The sequence below is a fragment of the Aulonocara stuartgranti genome (assembly GCF_965226115.1).
Source record: "Aulonocara stuartgranti genome assembly, chromosome: 3".
In the NCBI taxonomy this organism is placed as follows: Eukaryota; Metazoa; Chordata; class Actinopteri; order Cichliformes; family Cichlidae; genus Aulonocara; species Aulonocara stuartgranti.
In genome coordinates, this window is record NC_138941.1 from 5,384,359 (window position 1) to 5,405,906 (window position 21,548).

At 42.4% G+C, this 21,548-nt stretch overlaps 2 protein-coding genes and 1 long non-coding RNA gene across 3 annotated transcripts in view; 1 reads left to right on the forward strand and 2 right to left on the reverse strand.

Annotated features, from left to right (window-relative positions):
- LOC309702223 (protein NLRC3-like) overlaps positions 1-3,768 on the forward strand; it is a 95,992-nt gene extending 92,224 nt beyond the window's left edge. Inside the window, exons 11-12 of the mRNA XM_082526752.1 lie at positions 2,580-2,626; positions 2,775-3,768. Coding sequence (XP_082382878.1) covers positions 2,580-2,626; positions 2,775-3,307 — 580 coding nt within the window. The 3' untranslated portion in view covers positions 3,308-3,768. The remainder of the gene's footprint in view (positions 1-2,579; positions 2,627-2,774) is intronic.
- A 3,856-nt stretch (positions 3,769-7,624) lies between these two features.
- Positions 7,625-10,835, reverse strand: LOC309702446. Its single transcript, XR_014275487.1, has 4 exons — positions 9,888-10,835; positions 9,016-9,598; positions 8,833-8,926; positions 7,625-8,494 (listed from the first exon to the last, which is right to left on the reverse strand). It is a non-coding gene; the product is annotated as an uncharacterized lncRNA (long non-coding RNA).
- A 99-nt stretch (positions 10,836-10,934) lies between these two features.
- On the reverse strand, positions 10,935-21,149 carry LOC309702264 (uncharacterized protein). Its single transcript, XM_082526838.1, has 3 exons — positions 21,087-21,149; positions 18,888-18,993; positions 10,935-14,956 (listed from the first exon to the last, which is right to left on the reverse strand). The coding sequence occupies exons 2-3, from the start codon at positions 18,903-18,905 to the stop codon at positions 13,169-13,171; spliced, it is 1,806 nt and encodes a 601-aa protein (XP_082382964.1). The 5' UTR covers positions 18,906-18,993; positions 21,087-21,149; the 3' UTR covers positions 10,935-13,168.
- Positions 21,150-21,548: the final 399 nt, after the last annotated feature.

The following is a 21,548-nucleotide window of genomic DNA, read 5'->3' on the forward strand; positions in this document are numbered from 1 at the left end:
CTGCAATATGCACTTTTAGACAAATGCACCTTCTGTGAATGGCTTCCCTGCTTTAGCAATCATCTCACTAACCACGTGGCTCCGACTGCTGCATTATTCTCTTTGGTTGCTTTCTTGGAGAAATCTTGCTGCCTCAGTAGATCTGTTTTAAGACTGGCAACCCGGTTCGCTCTCTCGTCTCCCTGGTATTTTGCATCCAGCTCAGCATGTCTAGTTGTGTAATGACGTTTCAAATTGTATTCCTTGTGCAGCGCAACTTTCTCTGTGCAAATAAGACAGGTCGGGGTGCCCCTGTGCTCAACAAAGAAATATTGCATTTCCCACTTTTCCTGAAATTGTCGGTGCTCATCACCAACCTTTCTCTTCACCGCAGGCTTTGAAAAAGACATGTTTGGGGCTATGTGACATTTATAATTCTACTTGGTGTCACTGTCGCATTGAAGTTTCAATCAAGCGTTTAGCCGACGGACGGGGAACGTCTCAACGCGTAGAGAACGTCATTTCTGCTTCTTTTTCTTGCAACCGTAGCACGGCGATCGGCAGATAAAAAGCCGGTAGCAGTCTCCTTTGTTTTTACGCTCGATGTTCATGTCTTTCATGACGACACGAACACCGTGGCGTTTGCAGATGGTAGAAAGTGCAGGGATAGCGAGCGCAAAAAAGGCGACTGCTCACGGCGCCGGGCTGTTGTTACAGGAGAAAGAAGCGGAAATGACACCGTGACATATAACAAATAACATCAGCTGTTTCTGATGTTAGTTGTTTTGACTGCTTTTACATTATATTGAAATATATGTAATGTTCATGTTTGCTGCAATGCAAACGCAGTGATGCAAATAAAAACATGGAGCCACAAATTACGGTGCGACCCTATAATTAGTCCGGGTTACCGGGGACTGTTGTTGCCGATGAACAGGTGTCGCTATGTGACTGCAGACTAAATTGGGCTGCATTGAGTTCATGACTTTTCTTTTATCCCGCCGCCTACGCATCACTGTGAGAGTTAATATGAGATCTCTCTCTGTGGAAAAATAACTTTAAATCCCACTGACGTGTGTATAAATCTATATACGTATAATGTCCCGCTGGGCAGCAACTTAAAAAAACAACTTTTTTTGAAGTGTTGTGAACGCAGCGCGCTGGGGCGAATGTCGGCGTTTGCCCAATAGAAAGGAGGAAGCCAGCCAGGCACAGGAAAGAAAGAAACACTCCAGGGCAACGCTGCTGGAACTTTGACTCATTGAGAAATGTTTCCCTGCTTGCATCAAGCCCGGCTGGTGTCCCCTGAGATCCATATCCCACCCTGATTGGTGGGTTAATTCAGCTCCGCCCACAACACTGTAAAGTGTCATACATTATCAAACTAACATTACATTTTCATATTAAGGTGGGGCCAAAAACTATCGTCCTGCGGGCCGCAATTGGCCCGCGGGCCACGAGTTTGAGACCCCTGGTGTAGGAGGACACCTACTCTGTGTCTGGTTAAGTATAAGAGCCCTTTGTTAGGGGGACCACTGGACTCTTAGCACCAGCTTTGGGGTCACAGGGTCACATCTGGAACACACACACACACACACACACACACACACACACACACACACACACACACACACACACAGACACACACACACACACACACACTCACACACACACACACACACACAGACACACACACACACACACACAGACACACACACAGACACACACACTCACACTCACTCACACGCACACACACACACACACTCACTCACACGCACACACACACACACACAGACACACAGACACACACACACACACACACACACACAGACACACACACACAGACACACACACACACACACACACACTATGCACAGACTGGTACTCTTTGTTCATACCTGTGTAAGACGTCATAATGAACTTGTGCATATTCATGTAAGCTCAATAAAGAGCAGTGTTACGAGGGAGCAGACGAGAGCGACTGAGGTCAAGTGAAGGAACGGCGCTGTCACAGTTCTCTCCCTCATCAATTGTCTGGTTCCAGCGGTGGGTCTGTGCTAGACGACCCATCACCAGCTTTTTCCACTGGTTACCAGTACGTGGTAGAATCCACTTCCAGATCTGGTTGTCTTTAAATCTGTGAATGGATTGGCTCCATCTTATCTCTCTTTAACAAAAGAATCCAAGTGGAGCCCTCAGGTCTGCAGATAAGCAGCTTCTGACCAGAACTAGACGTAAAAACAGAGGTGAGCTTTATCGATGGCTGCAGCCAAACTCTGGAACAGTCGCCCTTCACATCAGGTCGTCACCAACACTGGACATTTTTAAAAGCCGGTTGGAAACACATTTGTACTCTGTAGCTTTCAATCCTGACCAGTCTTTATAGTCATTACTGTGTATGTTTCCTATTTTCTCTCTACTCTGTGCAGCACTTTGGCTCAAGCTGTTTTTAAATGTGCTGATAAATAAATGTAGATTTCTTTGAATAAAACAGTGGAGCCGAGCTTTGAGCTCAGTGTGTAACAGTGTGTGTGTGAGAGCCATGTAATGTCCATGTGTGCATGCTGACTGTGCTGCTCTGACCCCCCTCCTCCTTTCAGGGTGGAGCCTGCTGGAGTCCGATGGTTGAGACCAGGTCTGAGGAAGTGTAAGTGTGTTTTTAATGGGATTCATGAAAACAAAGCAGCACACATTCAACCATCTTCATCATGTCAGGAGTCATCATCAAAGTGTCAATCAATGAACAGATGATGGATCAATAACTGCAGCTGGATTGTGTTTGTTCTCTCCATCAGATTCCTGTCAACTCACAATCGACACAAACACAGTGAACACAGAGCTCCAACTGTCTGACAACAACAGGAAGGTGACACGTGTGGAGGAGGTTCAGTCATATCCTGATCATCCAGACAGATTTGATGTTCGTCAGCTGCTGTGTAGAAATGGTCTGACTGGTCGCTGTTACTGGGAGGTCGAGTGGAGAGGAAGAGTTTTTATATCAGTGAGTTACAGAAGCATCAGAAGGAAAGGAGACAGTGACTGTTTGTTTGGATGGAATGATCAGTCCTGGAGTCTGGAGTGCTATAATGATGGTCCTCGTTATATCTGGCACAATAAGAGACAAACATCCATCTCCTCCTCCTCCTCCTCCTCCTCCTCTGTCTCTAACAGAGCAGCAGTGTATGTGGACTGTCCTGCTGGCACTCTGTCCTTCTACAGAGTCTCCTCTGACACTCTGATCCACCTCCACACCTTCAACACCACATTCACTCAAACTCTTTATCCTGGGTTTACAGTCGGTCGTGGTTCTTCAGTGTCCCTGTGCTGAGTGGAGTGTAAAGAGTGTCTCCTGTTACAGAAACACTCTGACTGTTGAACAGATAGTTCAGTCTGTACATGTCTGTCTCTTTCACTCACAAACACGTTTTCAGATTCATGGATTCAATCAGTTGATGTTTGAAACTCTTCTAAATGATTCCTTGTAAACTTCTTCAGTCACAAACAAACAGGAAGTGATGTCACATGTGTTCCTGTCCACACAGCAGAATGAGTCTATTGCTGACAGTGATGTACAAACAGAGTGAGCATTTCTGAGGCCCAAAATAAACTGAGTAGTTCACTGAATGAACAATGGACTGTGAGCTCAGTTCCTTCATCATTAGTATGGATTATATATGTATATGTATTATATTAGTATCATATATATCAGGTGCTGCTGCTTTCAGTCATTGTGCAAATGTGCTGTTTGTAAGCTTGTAAAGCTGCAGTCAGCTGAGACTGAAGAAGTCACCTGATCAGTGAGCAAACGTTTCTGAAAACGTCCAGATGAACAGAATCAACCTTTTGGGATCAGCCAGCAATGCAGCATCATTGTTGTTCAGCGTCAGAGGTTTGCAGGAATGAACTGATGACCAGAAACAGCTGCAAAGTCCAAGAAAATACCAGCTGGAGTTCAGCTGCATTTGAAGAAGTCAAAGAAAAGTAAGGATGGCAAAGGGCGACGTTTTCTTCCAAAGAGCTGCAAACATGGTCGACGCCTCATTAGAAGAATCATCTGGACATTTGTGAGGAACTCTAACCAAGAAAGCAACGTCACACAGATCCAACAGACAGTTTCCATGACTGCAAGTGTTGAGTGGAAAAATGCTACATTGCATTATTGCATCCTCTCACCACAGGAGGCACTGTTGGCACCACTGATTGCTGATCAGCTGTTCTCTGATGATCTGATTGATACTGTGAATAACGGGACTCACTGAACTCTGTGACACAGTGAAGATTACAGAGTTTAACTTCACCCTTTAAGACTGACCACAGAACCAAGTCCGCCAGAGCTTTTGTTATATTTTTACATGCTGTGGAGCCATTTGTGGGAGCATTTCAAGTTGCTATACATCAATACAACTGTTATAGCCCTAATTTTAATAATATGTATGCATTAAGTCCATAGTAACTACATAAACTGCAAAAAAAACCTCTGCTCATCCATCTCTGTGTGTATCAGGATACATTTGGTTCATAATACACAGAAAAATCAGAGTTATTACCTGTAATAAATGTGAAAGATTCCTGCAGTGATAACCAGGCAGGACTGAAACACATCCAAGCTGTCACCACGGTAACAGCACCGCCCATCCACAGGTGAGGGGAGGAGCAAAAAGAGGGACTTTGACCATTTTATACTAAAAACACTCAACTAATGTTTCTAATATGAAACAAATAAGCCCACATTAATGTGAGCGTTTATTAAATAATAATAATGATGATTTCCTCCTGATCTCATTTCCACAGCAGAGAAAACTGTGGTGTATATTGAGGTGGAGGGTGTGGTCTGTGGCTCAGGTGTAGAGTGAGGGTGGGGTGCACCACAGCAGCATGCTGGGACTGCTGAGGGTGGAGGAGGGAGTGATGATGACATCAGAGCTGCAGCACAGAGACCAGTGAACACACAGTCTGTTCATCTTTGCATAGATACAATATACAGCACAATATTGAATGACAGACACGCTGTGGGAGCTTCCACAGATACACTGACGTCAGCATCCAGAGTCCTCCTGCTGCTCCCCCCTCAGAGCCCCGTGATCAGCACCAACACATTCAGTTAGATGACAGAGTCCAGCTGCAGCTAGAATCAGCTCCCCTCTGTGAACAACAGCACAGCGTCAGTGTTTCACACTCAGTGAAAGGAGGAAACAGCAGAAGAACACCATGTGTGCTACGTTTCCCAGGACACACTACAAACTGCACAAATACAGAGCAGCACGTGGAAGGACCTGGAGCTGCATTTACAGAGCTGCAGACAGCGTGATGTCCTGTATGGACAGGTGGAAGGAACCAAGTCCTCAGCTGGAACACTCGTGTTTGTCCACAGACAGGAAACACAGCAGGAAACTTCCTGACAGAAGTGCAGCTCATGGATAACACACTTCCTGTCAGTCAGAATGAGGCTGCAGCCAAACACAGAAAGGTGTTTTTGTCCAGATGAGCCCAGAGAAGAAACACGAGTGTTCACAGACATCAGAAGCTCAGAGAGGTGAAACATGAGGTTGGAGTCCTCGTCAGCATCCAGAAGAGCTGCTGTGAAACCCTGAGTACTCATGACAGACTCTGATGGCACAAACACATCATGATTCAAACAGAAAGACAAACATGGAGCTCCTGATCCTCCTGCATGAGAACAAGCTGACATGAGCGCTGTGTCTGAGAGTGTCTCCCTGTCACAGTGACAATAACACAGCTGCTGCTCACAGTCATTAAACTGACCTGAGGTCAGCTGTGCTCCTTACATATGAACCATGTGACCTCACATCAGTGCTGTGGATGACTGTAGTCATAGAAGAGTAGAGCTGTAGCAGGTGGTGTGAGGAGGAGGTGGTGTATTCTAGTTAACGCAGTACTGAAACACTCCAGCAGAGGGCGCTGTTAAGTCCTTATTGTAACACAGTTACTGTGTGCAGTTAGACTTCATACATAATCTGCACTTATTTCCATCAGACATGCTGTCAGTAAATGATTGGTTTCTATACATTTCTAAACACAAAACCTCTTCACACTTCTAACATGCACATTTACACAACTAAATGGCAGTATTGATGAAAAGAAACACATTCAACAAATCCATTTAAACCTTAAAACAAACAAAAGGAAGCATCTCTATGGACAAACAAACCCCTCCACTTGGTTTGACCTGCTGATGTCATGTGTGACATCAGCAGGACTTTAAAATGAGGAAATGCCGGGCGGGCGTTTCCCCACACCTGACCCTCATGAAGACTGAAAAGACAAACAAAGTAAGAACAAATGACTTAATCTGTAACATAATAAAATGTAAAGAAACATGTAACTGAGTATTCAGCTTCATTTGCAGAATGTTTGATTTGCCAGCAACTGAATGCTTCCACACACAAACCCGGCATAGTGAGTGAAGCAATGTTACTTAACAAATAGCAAATCATAGCAAATACATAGAAACAGAATAATGTGTTTAATATGCAAAAGAAGAAGAAGAAGTAAAGACATATGGGACAAATGGAGACCATTGCAGCTCATCCACCAGTGGGGTAAAAAGAGCAACCAAGAAAGTGGCAGCCTGCACGGCCACAGATGTGCTGGAGGAGCTAGAAGCTCTACCCATGGAGAAACTCCTGGAGAACCTTGCTAAGCCTAACAGGGGACAGGTACTTCTGCCCAACCTGGCAGCCACAAAGTGAACTCATTTAGGTAAAGATAACCACATGCACCTAACCAGCCTGCACCAGCCTGACATTTCTTCCTCCTAAGTAAAAACCAATGGATGGATTGAACTTAGAGTCTCAGCTCAGTTTTCTATTTTGACCACCTACACCCCAAGATACTCTTTTAAAAAGTGTTGTTTTCAGATCCCTTTGAAGTTCATAAAGGGCCTGTTCATTTTCATTCAGATGTTTTATTACATAAATGTTACTGTTTTCTTTTGATTTATGCTCCCACTACACTGCACCTCTACAAACAACAATGCCACGGACTGTCAGCTGCTTTTACATGCTGTGAACATGAGTAGGTTTGATCAGAGTTTCAATTATCAAAGAAAAGACAAACTGAGCAAAAAGAAGGAAAAAAAGACCAACTTCTTCCCAACTGACAAGAAAAATACTCGTCATGTTTTCATAATAAAGGATCAGGCTCCCCATTTATGACAGCTTGGACCAATAATGTATGTTACACTGATGCTACTGTAGAGACAGGGTCAACATCTCTATTTAAATAGAATTAATATACAAAACACAATCAAAGTTATACATGAATTATTCATTATTTTGACTATTGATAAAATTCATGTATACTAATCAAAGTTATACATGAGTAACGACATTATTAATAATGATTAATAATAATAATTCTAATGCCAACATGATGACTGTTCATAGCTCCTGCTTTGAAATACTGAACTTAAACATTGACCTGATGAAAGATCACAATTCACAGTGGCCCACTGTCAGAATCATTCTGAATATAAACTCATCGAGTTAATCTGAACCTTTCTCAAATGTGCTGTGAATAAATGCTGCTGCAAGCCACTGTGGGAAAGCTGTGTTATTATCATGGAAACATCTGTGACACATTCACAGAGGACGAGGACACAAAGGGACGACACGCAGAGGCTGTGTTAAAGTCAAAAATCCAAATCTTTAGTCCTAAACAGGCAGTGGTTACAAACAGGAAGACGAGCAGTCCATTAAACAGTCTACAGGGTCAAACATACAGAGAATTCAAACAGCTATTAAAAACAAATAACTGGACACTGAAAAACTTCAGTGATGTGTGAGGCACCAAAGGGAAGCAGCTGAGTATATTCAATGAATTCTCTTCAAATACAAAGACAGAAACTCCTACAGGCAGCATGCAAACTGAGCAGGATACACAAAGATCAGAGATTACAAAAGAAATCAGAAAAGGATTTCAAACTTACTGAGAGCAAGGCCTCTGTTACAAATCTGTCTAATAGAAAAACATGCTGTACAGATACAATACGGTCAGTGTTCATGGTCATTTAAAAACTGGCTCTACCTGAACCACTTCAATATTTTATGAAGTCACTGAGTCGACCATTTCTACAGTTTGTTTCCTTCATTGCAGTTAGAGTGCGGCTGGTAAGGATGAAAACACACACAGAGCGTAAATTGTCTTTGTTAGTAACAAACGTCAGCAAAGAAAAGACAAAACACACAAACACTCTCATGATATTCATGAATCATTAGAAAGCATCCAAACATTCTGCTCGTGGACTTTTACAGTCTTATTTGCACTCGCTCATCTTCATAATCATCCTGATCAATACATGACAGGGGAGGCTTTGAGGTAGGCGGGGCTCTCTGCTGATGTCAGCATGAAAGGCAGGACCAGCGTCTGCCACATGTTGGTGAAACATCACAGTACACTGGTGTGGTTTCCTTTCCAGATGTTGGACGTTTGACACTTCAACGTTGAGGCCAACAAGAAGACACAGTTTTGGGTCGGGTTGCTGCAGGGTTTCTAACTGAGCAAAAGCAGAAGCACACAGACCAACAGGGATCAGATGCTGAGTGTTAGAGGAACATCTGTGCTGATCACTGAATGCTGCTGTGGTCTCTTGTTGAAGTTGGCTGGTGGGACAGTCTAATAGTGATATCCTGCCCATCGGAGGAACACTTTTAAAAACACATGCAATACTTTGTTTGTATTACAGTCACAGTTTATCTTATTTTTGTCCTTTAAAAGTGTTGCTGTACTATAAAGTCCTATAATTTGAGGCTAAAATGGCTCAGAGAGTCTCTCTCTCAGAGGATCTCCTTTGAAAGTGGAGACGGCTTTATCCGCTGATCCACGTCACTTTACCTGGATGTTTTCTTTGAAGCTGGATGAAGACTCCTCTCCCTCACTCCTGCTGCAGCTGTGTGGTCCAGTTGGCCTCTGAGGTCACAGTCAACATCTGTAGCAGAAGAGGGGAAATAAAAGTCCAGGTTACCAAAACTGGGAGCTTTTCCAAAATAGAGCGTAACTGGACTTTTTCAGCCTTACAGGCAGATAGTCGTCTGAAGCTGCAGCTTTTTCTTTTTAGCTTTTTCCAATCTCTGCTCTCGGCTTTCTTTGAGAACATGTCTGCTTTCTTGGCATGGGTCTGTCTGCTGTTGGTGAAGAGACTAAATCCACATACTCGCTACTAAGATCTCCTCAAGTAGTCTCAACCAGATTACAGTTTAAGAGTAAATGTCTCCTGAGAGTTTCACCTTGGGGAGATACTGTCTTGCTACCATGCAATCATGAGCATTAATCTATGAGGTGAAAAAGTAATTTTAAAAGCTCCAGCCACAAGTTTTATTTCATCTGTGTTTTGGTCAGAGTCCCATCAGACCTCCAAAATGGTGTCAGAGTGTTTTCTATCCACGTGATGAGCACAGGCCTCAGGTCCAGACCTCCACGGGCACCATAGCCTCTTTGGAGCTAATAGGTGCAAGAAGGTTTTGTTGGGATAGGAACTGAAGAGGAAACTGACGAGGAAGGCAAGGATCTTCTTCAGCTCCTCCGAGCCGGGACCTCTTTGTGTAGGCCAGCATTGGCCAGGTAGCCCTCCAGCATCGCTGGATGGCCGACAGTGGAAAACCTAGAGGAGGAGGAGAGAAACAGCAGCTTGGAGCATGTCTTTATACTGTTTAGTTTTTAGAGCCACAGACTTTCTTTTAACATCATTGTTCAGGATCTATGACTGATTATGTATTTATTGTATTCCTCCATGACTGTGTGACAGCAAGTGGAAAAAACCAGCTTCACCTTTGTTGATATGCTTGTAATTTTAATATTGATTAAATGGCCATGAAATAATAGAAAGCTCATATATGAAAATGTATTTTAAGAAGTAAAATGTTAATCTGAGTACAAAGGAGTACACTCACCTTCTGGTAGATGGAGGTGTAGCGAGCGCTGGTGAACATCCAGGCCTCCTCGTAGAACTGATCACTGATTGGATCCAAAACATCGATGGAGGATCTGTGTAAGCGCTGAGGATCGTCCTGATGGACAGAACAGAAGGAGAGTGAGACAAGTGAAGATATACTAAACAACACTGTGACATGAACTGAGCCACACACAGTTTGATTCACAGGTGATTGACACATTATTTGACCACGAGCAATCTTTTCTGGTTTGACGCCGTCTTTGTAGCCAGAAACCAGCTCTCTCCTCGGCTTCCTCCACTACACGCTTCCCCCACGCCAGTCTCCTCCGTCACTATAAAGGGGAGAGTCATGAGCTCCATCACCCTCACCTGTGCCGTCCAACGTCCCGCCACCAGCCTCCACTGCAGCAGGCCAGAGACCACACCCCTGCCACAATAAGTAAAAGTATATCCTTGCTGTACCCTTAATGCTAAATGTGCTAAATTAACCGCTGCCTTTGCCCCTTTGGGATTATTCTTATGTCACTGGGATGTTGACCTTTGACCTTCACATTAGAGAGATGGGCAGACATAATTAGTGTATGAGTTTTAAAGTAACAGGTAATAAAGAGAGTGTAGCAAATGTAGTCAGGTTTATTACTCTGTATCACACATGAGTGCCCGAGGGAGGCGGGGCTGACTGGGGAGACACAGGAAACAGAGAGACAGGGCTGACTCGACATGAAACGATGAAACGTGGGACACGGGAACAGAAACTAAACACAGGCTGAAATGAACACTGAGGGAGGGAGAACTAAGATTACTGAGAGCCTGATAAATAAGAAGAACAAAAACCAAGAAAAACAAGAGTCAAAGAAAACCAAAAACACAAAGCATTGGGCCAGGACCCACTGCTGTGACATTTATATGTGATAAAAACATTAAAAACTGCTCAGATGTTGAAATCTTTCTACGTATACTTTAGGTTCAGCTCTCCAGCCTGGCATTTGGTTAAGCATGATTCAAACATTTGATTTTGTTTAACTGGTTTTAATTATAGTTACTTTTTGTGAACATTTGTTGCAGCATTTAAAAATACATCATTTATTTTCAAACTTTTATTTGATTTAGAGCATCATATTTGACCAACGTAAATGTTTTAATTTCATATAAAATAACTGAAACAGTGAACTAAATATCTGAAATCTTTCCTTCCTTAAAAGTTATAATCCTACTTAAGTTATAGTGCAAACGCTTAAGCAACAAATATACTTGATGCTAATTAATATTTCCCTTTGATGTTGCAACTATGCGGTCACTTCTGTCTTTAAACAAAATAATATTTTCCAGTTACAGAAATCATAAAGTCCAAACTAAAGTGCTACTGTTGCTATATGCATTTTATATAAATCATGGATGATGGTCCTGACATGAAGGAAGAGAAAGTTACAGGTTGCATCCTTTGACTTTGTCTCCGTGCCTTTGGGCGATTTTCAGAAGGACAGATGTTTCTGTTCAATTCTTAAATCAATTTTTTCAAACACAAACACTATTTTAAAGCTTCTAGAGAGTAAAATATTAATGATAATTATAATAACAATAATAAAAACAAAAGCTCTCAGATCCATCAAACCAAGCAGCAGAAAGAACAATAACTGAAGAGAAAACTTTAACCTTGTAGACTTCATTATGTTCCAGCTGCTCTACAGACGCTGTGACCTCGAACTTAAGCAGGTCGTAACGTATGTGCAGCTCAATAACTTCATAATCAGACCCTGTGGTATTTAGGCAGCAGAACAACTAAGAATAACAACTACAAATAATGTTTTTAGGTTTCTGTTGTACTGCAAGGTTCTGTACAGGAGAACCAAACCAAGAGCAAATATTACGTCTCATTTACACCTGAGCACGAAGAGCCATCAACATTTAGCAAATTGAATCATCTTTGTTTAGATGCAAGAAGAATCATATAGAAATGAAAAAGTAGAAATAGAAATCCAGAGCAAAGATATCCTCTAATTCAGCGTAGCACATGAGCAGCTGCTGCGATTCACGTAAGCATTCGGCTCGTCGCTGTTGCAGATTTTTCTCTCGCTGTTCTGGCTCACAGCGCTGCAAACACAAAAATAAATATCCCCAAAGGTGTGAAAGGGAGCTAATTAGTAAGAGTATTGTTACTCTCCGCAGGAGTAGTCCAGCAGTAGAAATCAGTCCAATAACAAGGTGTGTAACATCTAGCAGGGTGACAGAAAAACCCAGGGTAACTTCTAAGGACCTCAACGTCTCTCTCACATTGTGTTTTTAAACATGCTTCCATTTGTCACTTCAGTCTTTACTCTGAAATACAGGAAGAGAAATCATGGCTGAAACAATTTCTCATGAAACCAGGGGTGTGGTCCAACAGTCAGTTTGGTGAGGAAGGTTCCTAACTGAGAGAAGTGACCCAGAAGTATCTGTGTAGCAGCCACAATGAATCCAGATCATGAGCTTTATTAACTGATCAAAGTCTCTTCTTTCATCTTCTGTATCATTCAGTTTGCATTGGTAATGCCCATTATTGTAATGCTTTTTTAAGACCAGCAAAACTTTATTTCACTTTGGGTTAGCTGGGATAAGTGATGGATGGAGGGAATTTTACTTCAGCCACAGAAATCCTAAACAGGAAGGAGGAGCAGAGTTACAGTGGATCACTATCCAGCAGGGAAACAAGGTTTATTTCAATTTCTTGGCCATGAGTGAGATTTACTGAGTGGGCAAATTAGGGAGACGACACCATCAGATCCCGAGCCCTCCATGTGTTAATCAAGAGACGGCTGCTGTGCTACATCCATAAATAATGAATAAATTAGGAGCTAAAGCTGAAAGGACAGTTTATTTGTACCATCTTCACGTGAACACATTCAAGAACATCACAGATGAAGAAACATTAAAAACTTCCACACTACATAAAGCAAGAAAAATAGTTTTTCTTTCAGGTGGTTTCAGAAAAACAGAAACATCAAACATCTCCAAGACTCTCTTTGAAAGAACTAAAAACCTTTGTTCTCATGGTCCAATCATGAGTGAACTCCCCGATGAAGCCTTGTGTGCTAAAACATGTCAGAGTTTTAAAGGTTAAACATGAGTTTCCAAAACGTTTTGCTGGAGAACAATGAACTATTTGACTGAGTTTCAATCATTTACAGACGAGCAAAACCAGGACAGAGAAAAAAGGACAAAACTGACTCAGTAAAACAACAGAAAAGAAGATCCCATGTAGATCTGTATTATGTAGAAGTTCAGCCCAGCAACCAGTTCAGTTCAAAAAAGGTTAAATGATTCTATCTGAACTCTGTGGAGCCTGATCTCAAGCTTTTTGAGTCCGACACAGAAACCAGAGGATCTTTCTGTGTCTTCAGATTCACTGTGATCCAGTGATGGGAGTGATTTCAGCCCTGAGTGATCGCGCTGATGTTTGCACAGAGCAGACAATGAGGTGAATGTTTGGGCACATTGGTAACAGTGAAACAGTTTATTAGTAACGTGGGATCGTTTGTGTGCAGAGTATGATCTGAGATTCCTGAAGCTCTTGTCACACTGGTCACAGCTGTAGTTTCCTTCCATGTGTTCACGTTCATGAATGTTACGACTACGTGAATGTGAGAAGCTTCTCTCACAGTAGCTGCACTTGTAGAGTCTCTTTCTGGTGTGGATCTGTTGGTGTTGTCTCAGGTAACGTGGAGATTTAAAAGTCTTCTCACACAGGTCACATTGATAAGGTCTCTCCTCAGTGTGGGTAAACATGTGTTGTTGTAAGTGTGCGTCTGTTGTAAAGTATTTGCCACACTGTTCACAGCAGTACACATCATGTCTGGTGTGAATGCGTAGGTGTTTATTTCGGCTCCTTCTCTGGCTGAAAGTTTTTCCACAGATGTCACAGCTGTACGCCTTAATTCCAGAGTGGGTAACTAGATGACTCTGTAAGCTGCTACTGCGAGTAAAAGCTCTGCCACACTGATCACAGCTGTACGCTTTAACTCCACTGTGGATGAGTTGGTGTTTTTTTAGGGAACGCTTCAAGGAAAAAGACTTTCCACACTGTTCACAGCTGAACGGTCTCTCTCCAGTGTGGATGACCTGATGCTGTTTTAGTGAAGCCTTCAGAGTAAAACCCTTCCCACACTCGTCACAGGTGTATGGCTTAATTCCAGAGTGGGTAACTAGATGACTCTGTAAGCTGCTACTCTGAGTAAAAGCTCTGCCACACTGATCACAGCTGTACGCTTTAACTCCACTGTGGATGAGTTGGTGTTGTTTTAGGTAACGCTTCCAGGAAAAAGACTTTCCACACAAGTCACAGCTGAACGGTCTCTCTCCAGTGTGGATGACCTGATGCTGTTTTAGTTTAGCCCTCACAGTAAAACCCTTCCCACACTCGTCACAGCTGTATGGCTTAATTCCAGAGTGGGTAACTAGATGACTCTGTAAGTGGCTACTCTGAGTAAAAGCTCTGCCACACTGATCACAGCTGTATGCCTTAATTCCAGAGTGGGTAACTAGATGACTCTGTAAGTGGCTACTCTGAGTAAAAGCTCTGCCACACTGATCACAGCTGTATGCTTTAACTCCACTGTGGATGAGTTGGTGTTGTTTTAGGGAACGCTTCCAGGAAAAAGACTTTCCACACAAGTCACAGCTGAACGGTCTCTCTCCAGTGTGGATGACCTGATGCTGTTTTAGTGAAGCCTTCAGAGTAAACTCCATCCCACACTCGTCACAGCTGTATGGCTTAATTCCAGAGTGGGTAACTAGATGCTTCTGTAAGTGGCTACTGTGAGTAAAAGCTCTGCCACACTGATCACAGCTGTACGCTTTAACTCCACTGTGGATGAGTTGGTGTGTTTTTAGGGAACCCTTGAAGGAAAAAGACTTTCCACACAAGTCACAGCTGAACGGTCTCTCTCCAGTGTGGATGACCTGATGCTGTTTGAGTTTAGCCTTCTCAGTAAAAGCCTTCCCACACTCGTCACAGGTGTGTTTTTTCTCTCCCTTTCTTCTGTGAGGTTTGTCGGCCTCCTGAGAGCGCTGACTTCTGGCTCCATGTTGGTCCTGCAGTGACAGAGATACAAACAGAGGCAGTGAGTGAAATGCAGTCGTGGAACAAACTCAACCTTCAAACTCCATTAACACTAGTTTTAAACCTGAAGGTGGAGCGTGGCACCAAACACCTTAAAGGTCTCTTATCCCCACCTGCTGGTAGTTCTAACACATTACATCCAACCTGCTGTTAAAGATAATGACTGTTCAAACACTAAAATCATGCACACACACACACACCCACACACACACACACACACACACACACACACACACACACACTATTTTATAATTTAGATTATTTTGTTGTTTCCTATTACATATTTCTATAATTTGTATAGATTTATACATAATTATTCAGTGATAATAAATCCTATGTTTGTTTATTCTAAAGGAACCCCGTTAGCTTCCACAACAGATGTTGCTCGTCTTCCGTCAAGTACTCACATAAAATATTACACAATAAAGTGGATTCAAGATATCCACATAATTTCACTCTTACATCCACAGTGAGGTTTCACAATTGTTCAAATATAAGCAATCAATAATAATAATAATAATATTTCTCTGTCAGCCTTCTCGGTTACGAATCGTCTTCTGCTCCTCTGTCATGCGGCGTCCCACAGGGCTCAATTTTAGGGCCACTGGGTTCTATCCTTAGAAGGCATGGGATCTCATTTCATTGTTATGCCGATGACTGCCAACTTTATTTGACACTAAAACACATGGATGGCATCTCCATAAAACCTCTCTTGACTTGTCTAGATGACATTAAAGCTTGGTTGGCTCTAAACTTTTTAAATTTTAATGAAAAGAAAACAGCTGTTGGTGTTTGGACCCAGTGGTCCCTGTGAGTCCTCCCCTGTTGTTTTAGGATCCCTGGAAGTCTATTTTAAATCTGTGGTTACTGACCTTGGTTTTAAGTTGGACAGTGATTTTAAATTGGACAACCAAATCAGAGCAGTGGTGAAGTCCAGTTTTTATCATTTAAGGCGACTGGCAAGAGTAAAATCTTTTCTTTCGAGGCAGCACCTTGAAACAGTGATCCATGCTTTTATTTCTTCCCGCCTGGACGACTGTAACTCACTTTATGTGGGGGTCAGTCAGTCGTTGCTCTCACGTCTGCAGCTGGTTCAAAATGCGGCTGCACGACTCCTAACAGGAACTCAAAAAAGAGAGCATATAACCCCCGTGCTGGCCTCTCTGCACTGGCTGCCTGTGTCTTTTAGAGTTCATTTTAAAATTCTTATGTTTGTTTTTAAATGCCTTCACAGTCTTGCCCCGCCTTACCTCTCTGAGCTTCTTCATCCCCACACACCCTGTCGGTCTCTCAGGTCAGCTGACCAGCTGCTCCTGGAGGTACCGAGATCCAGGAGGAAGCTCAGAGGGGGCGGGGCCTTCTCTATTGTGGCTCCAAAGTTATGGAATGATTTGCCCATGCACGTTAGAGAGGCCCCTTCACTGTCCACTTTTAAATCACGTCTTAAAACCCACTTTTATTCCTTGGCTTTTAACCTCAGTGAGACTTAGTTTCTCTTTTAATTGAAGTAGTTATTTAATTAATGATTTCACTCTTCTTTTATTTGTGTTTTATTTATATCTCATGTAATTTTATTTTACAGTTCCAATGTACAGCACTTTCTGTCAGCTGTGGTTGTTTTAAAGTGCTTTATAAATAAAGTTCATAATGTTGATGATAAATATCAATAACATTGAGGCACATTACACAAATTTCAAAAACAAATCATGTCTTACAATATTTACAACAACTAAAAGCTCTGTAAATCGGCTTTTAAGTGTTCATTGAAGTTTTGAATAATTCTCTAATTTTTTAAGGCAACTTATTCCACTTAAAAGTTGCTCTAAATGTAACAGTTTTACAAAACGTTACTTTTAACTCGAGCATTTACTAAATTGCAGCTTGTTGAAAACTGTGTAATATGATGATGTATTTCATCTGGATACTGCAGCTGAGCAGAATAAATGTGGTGTGTTTAACAGAATTGCTTTCTTTAGAACTACAAGTAAGCCATAGAATATTTTAGCCTGTACAGGAAGCCAAGAAAGGTTATTATGCATTTTATCAATATTAGTATAGTATGAACATCTTCACACTAATCTGGACGCCTTATTCTGGACTAACTGAAGTCTGTTAAGATCTGTCTCATTAGCTGCTGACCAAATGATTGAACAATACTCCAGATGAGACATTACTAGTGCATTAATGACATCTTTCATAATGAAGAAGTGATACACAAAGAGCATTTCATAGCCATAGCTATGCCTTGTCGGCAGAGTTATGTGACATTAGTGATGTTTGTACTTTCAGCGTTAACTTGGTTTTAAAGCCTTTAAAATATACGCCGTTCAATAGTCGACCTTAATCTGACAGAGAATGTGATGATTTTGTGGATAATTAAAGTCAGTCATATATCCACAAACACAACAAGCTGAAAGTCAGTGATGCTGCTCGGTTTGCAGTCCTGAACATCACGGCACAAGCAGGATCCACTGCACTGTTAATGTTAGCTGTGTTATATTGCTGCCTCTGTTCGGTGGTGTCGAGCCAAACGCACTTTAACGTGTGTTTGAACGAGCTGACGGTTCACTCGTTAAGCTGAAAGAAAGATGCTTTAATCACAGCAGTCACACATGTGTCCACTGCACCATCTGGAACTCTTCTTGTTTACACTCGTAATAACACAAACACTAAATCCTGCTTCTCTGGTGCTGTTGTGTAGCAGTGTGTACACCTGAGACTGTCACCTGTCTGTCTGTCCTGCACTCTCTCTCTGTTTCTTTCTCTCTGATTGTGGAATAAAAGTATGAACATGTGTTTATAAGTTACACTTGTGTTTGAATCCTGCAGCTTATCACACATTTGATTTCCATGTGTGACGACTGCAAGTGTCCAGAGTGAGGACAGACTGAGGGAGCCACTGCTGCACATCATCTGTGAGGCATTGCAGCCCTGATGATCCACCAGGACAAACTCAGCAGTGTGTGAGGAAGAGGAGGAGGAAGAGCCAGCAGCACAGAAATGAAGCCCAACAATCATGTTTCACAGTCCTGTGGTCTCAGCCTCAGATACTCATCAAATCACACAGAGCTCATGTAGAAACAAATGAACTAAATATGTTCTCCTTCATTTCTGTCAAACAAAGCTGTATGAAACGTTTCCAGCTGTTAGTATCATGGTTGCTAGGCAACCTGGGCAGCGCGACGGAGGCTAGACGTCCCATTTCACGAGCCTACGAGCCTCGCACTTCGGCCTTAGCGGTCTTTGAGTACGTGGCCCTTGAGGACTTTAAAGCTGCAGAACCTGAATCGGGATACAGCCATGATGATCTCCAGCCTCGTGCTCGCCAACATTCTCACCTGAGTTAAGAAGACGATCACTGAAATGGTCTCAGCAGGTCCTTTGATGACAGCAATGAAATGCAGTGGTAAGGCTTTTTGGGGATTAAGTTCGTTTTCATGGCAAAGAAGGACGATGCAGTTCATCTGATCACTCCTCATAACATTCTGGAGTGCAGGCAAAATGCTATTATAAAAACTTAAGCAGCAACTTCTCCAGGTTCCAATATTTATGCAATTCTCAAACCTTTTGGCCACGACTGTATAACCTCTTCTGAAGTTTAGTGGATATTATACATGGTTATGCTCAGGATGTGTCGGCCAGTTTCCACTGGAAACGCCTTTTGGTTAAACTGTCAGCGAGGAATTTGCATTTGCACTGTTACATTTTTATATAACTTTAATGCACATAAACAACAGCTGCTTGTTTCAGTGAAAATACATTGATGGGTTTTTAATAAAGTTGTGCAGCTGTAAAGTATTTTGTCTGGTGTCAATTCTATCGTCAGCTACATCGTTATGGCAAATGTTCAAATGTATATGGTGATAAATATCTTTGGTCACATGGTCCTGCTCTGTCTGTCACCTTCTGTGTTGAGCTCATTGTTTCCTCTGTAGTGGCTGAGCTGAGTCCAAGTAGCTGAAAATGTTCCTCTGCTGCTCCGTCAGACTCTCCTCCTCCTGCTGATCAGCTGGGACACAAAACAGATCTTTGTTAGGCTCCACACTGCACTGAAGAGTCAAAGTGTCTCATATGTTCATCTGACAAGTAAAAGAACACATTTTTGTTTCCCGAGGTGGGAAACTTGTTGGAAACAAACACAAAAGGTTTGAGCACTGATACCTGCCATTGAAAGATGCAACGCCAGCAATGTGGATTGTCAAGACTCAAACCAATCATCAAGCAAAGACAACAGGGATCAAATGTACCGCATTTTGATCCGGGACGTACTCTGCATGAAAACAAGCGCTCACTCTTCCTGCTCAACAAATGACAAGGGCGGAGCCTTATACCACGTGATACAGAAGCTGTGCCGTGTGATGCTAAAATTAGCAGGGAAACAACAACGGAGAGCACGTCAGGGATGACGAGAAAGTGACAGGAGAAAATCCGTCCCGGTCAACCACCCAAACATCAATAACGGGAACCTTATACAGCGCTTCCCTATACACGTCGAACTCCCGCAGGCACAAAGACATCACGGAGGCTATCACTTATCACCTGACCAAAGATATGGCTCCATCAACACTGTGCAAAACGAGGGATTTAGGAAAACGATCAACACCCTAGACAAACGCTACACAGTGCCGTCCCGCAACTATTTTTCTATTGTTGCACTACCTGCTCTGTACACGCAGCGTCGAGCAACGGTGGAGACGGAATTTCAAGCAGGACAACATTTTGCTGCAACAACAAAACGTGAGACATTTGTTGTTTTATGTTTATTTATTGTTATGACAGAATCATGATCTCAATTCTAAGCCAAAAAATCGTGATTCTCATTTTATGCAAAATCGTGCAGCCCTAACATTAACACAAAACTATTGTTTCACCAGAGAAACACACATGAAGAGAGAGAGAGAGACAATAACAGCTACCAAACAGTCGTCATAATTCGTCACACAATGAGAAAAGGACAAATCAACAAGTAACAATGACTAATTAATATTAAAATCTGTAACATAATGTATTGTTTGGAGTTTAGTCTGATTGGTTCAGGATGACCTGCCATTATCCAATCACACGTCTGCTTACCTGCATCTTTTCTCTTTTTTCTAACCTGAGCACCTGATGGCTTTGAACTTTTGTTGTCCATCTTCCATTGGTTTGAATTTTGCACTCCAGTACAAACACAAATCCCCCAACCCGAGGATCAGCACAATTAACCTAACAGACCTACACCTTAGTTCACAGATTCACTTTGTCTAAGGTTCATTTCTGGGATTTCACACAACCCAGGATTCAGATCGTGAATCCATGATGGGCTTGGATTTACATCATTATAAATGAAATGTGCTCTACTTGGAAGCAGCCGGCCCCGCCCCTTTTGACGGGTTGTGTGAGACTTTAAATCATCAAACTGTAAATTATAAATTTAAATTGTTATTGATCCTTTACCCCGAGTCCTAAAGTGTAGATTTATTTTCTTACTCTTCTTATATTTATTGTTTGTTTACTTGCACCGCTGTAACTGCAGCCTCGTCGTCTCGTCTCTCTATATGCTGGACTGTCTGTAGCGGAGATGACAATAAAGTTTACTTTGACTTCAGCAGCGCGCAGGCGCACCGAGGGCTCTCGCGCTCACTTTATAGAATTTAGAAAAAACATGGGTGCAGATTATAAGTCTGTATCATAATATCTGTTTGTTGTTTTTATTTTGTTTTGCGAGTTGGTTATTAGATGCCGCTCCAGCCAGCCAGAGACTCCCCGCCGCCCCGCCCTCTCCTCCCTGTGCCGCCAGCAGCAGGCGCACCTCGCAAACGGAGGGCGCCCTTACTCCCAGCAAATGGCTGATAGAAAACCGATCGGTGCCTACGAATTTCCCAATATGCGCTGGCATGACGTCGGGGAAGCATGGGTACGACCGATTATTTTATTTTTTTCTTGCCCGTGATGCCCCCCCCACCACGATGCATTCTATTGGTTTGCACACTTACACACACCCAGCTGTGGTTTCCTGTTTTGCTGGACTCTGGAGAGCCCCGCCTTTAACGCTCTTCTCTCACAGAGAGCAACAGAAAACTTGGAAAAACTCCAGATTGACTGAACTCAGTTCAAAGTTACCTTGACACCTTTAGATGTGAGACGTAGTGATGGTCCGCTTGAAGCTGACGCTCCGGTGCGTGTGTCAGAAAGATCAACGCGCTGCGTCAGAAGCACCGTGTCGAGGCTTGATTCGTTTGGCCAGAGTCACGTGATCAGTGACGTCTGAAGCTTCGTTTAGAACGTACCTTTTTTAAAATCGAACTTTATTGAAACACAATGAGTATACAACATACAAACAGATGAAGTTTACAAAAGAACAGAACATGAACATACAGAACCAGGAGTAAAAAATGATGATATGAGTAGGCGAAAAAAATCAACATATAAATATTGTTCTGAGAGGCTTTTTGTTGGTTGAGTCTGAAATTGATTGTATGTACAATTCATATCCTTATAAAAAGGCAGAAATATGGTGTTTTATTAATAAACTTACATTTATGGATATAAAATAGCTAAAAGTATTAACAAATTTTTTATAAA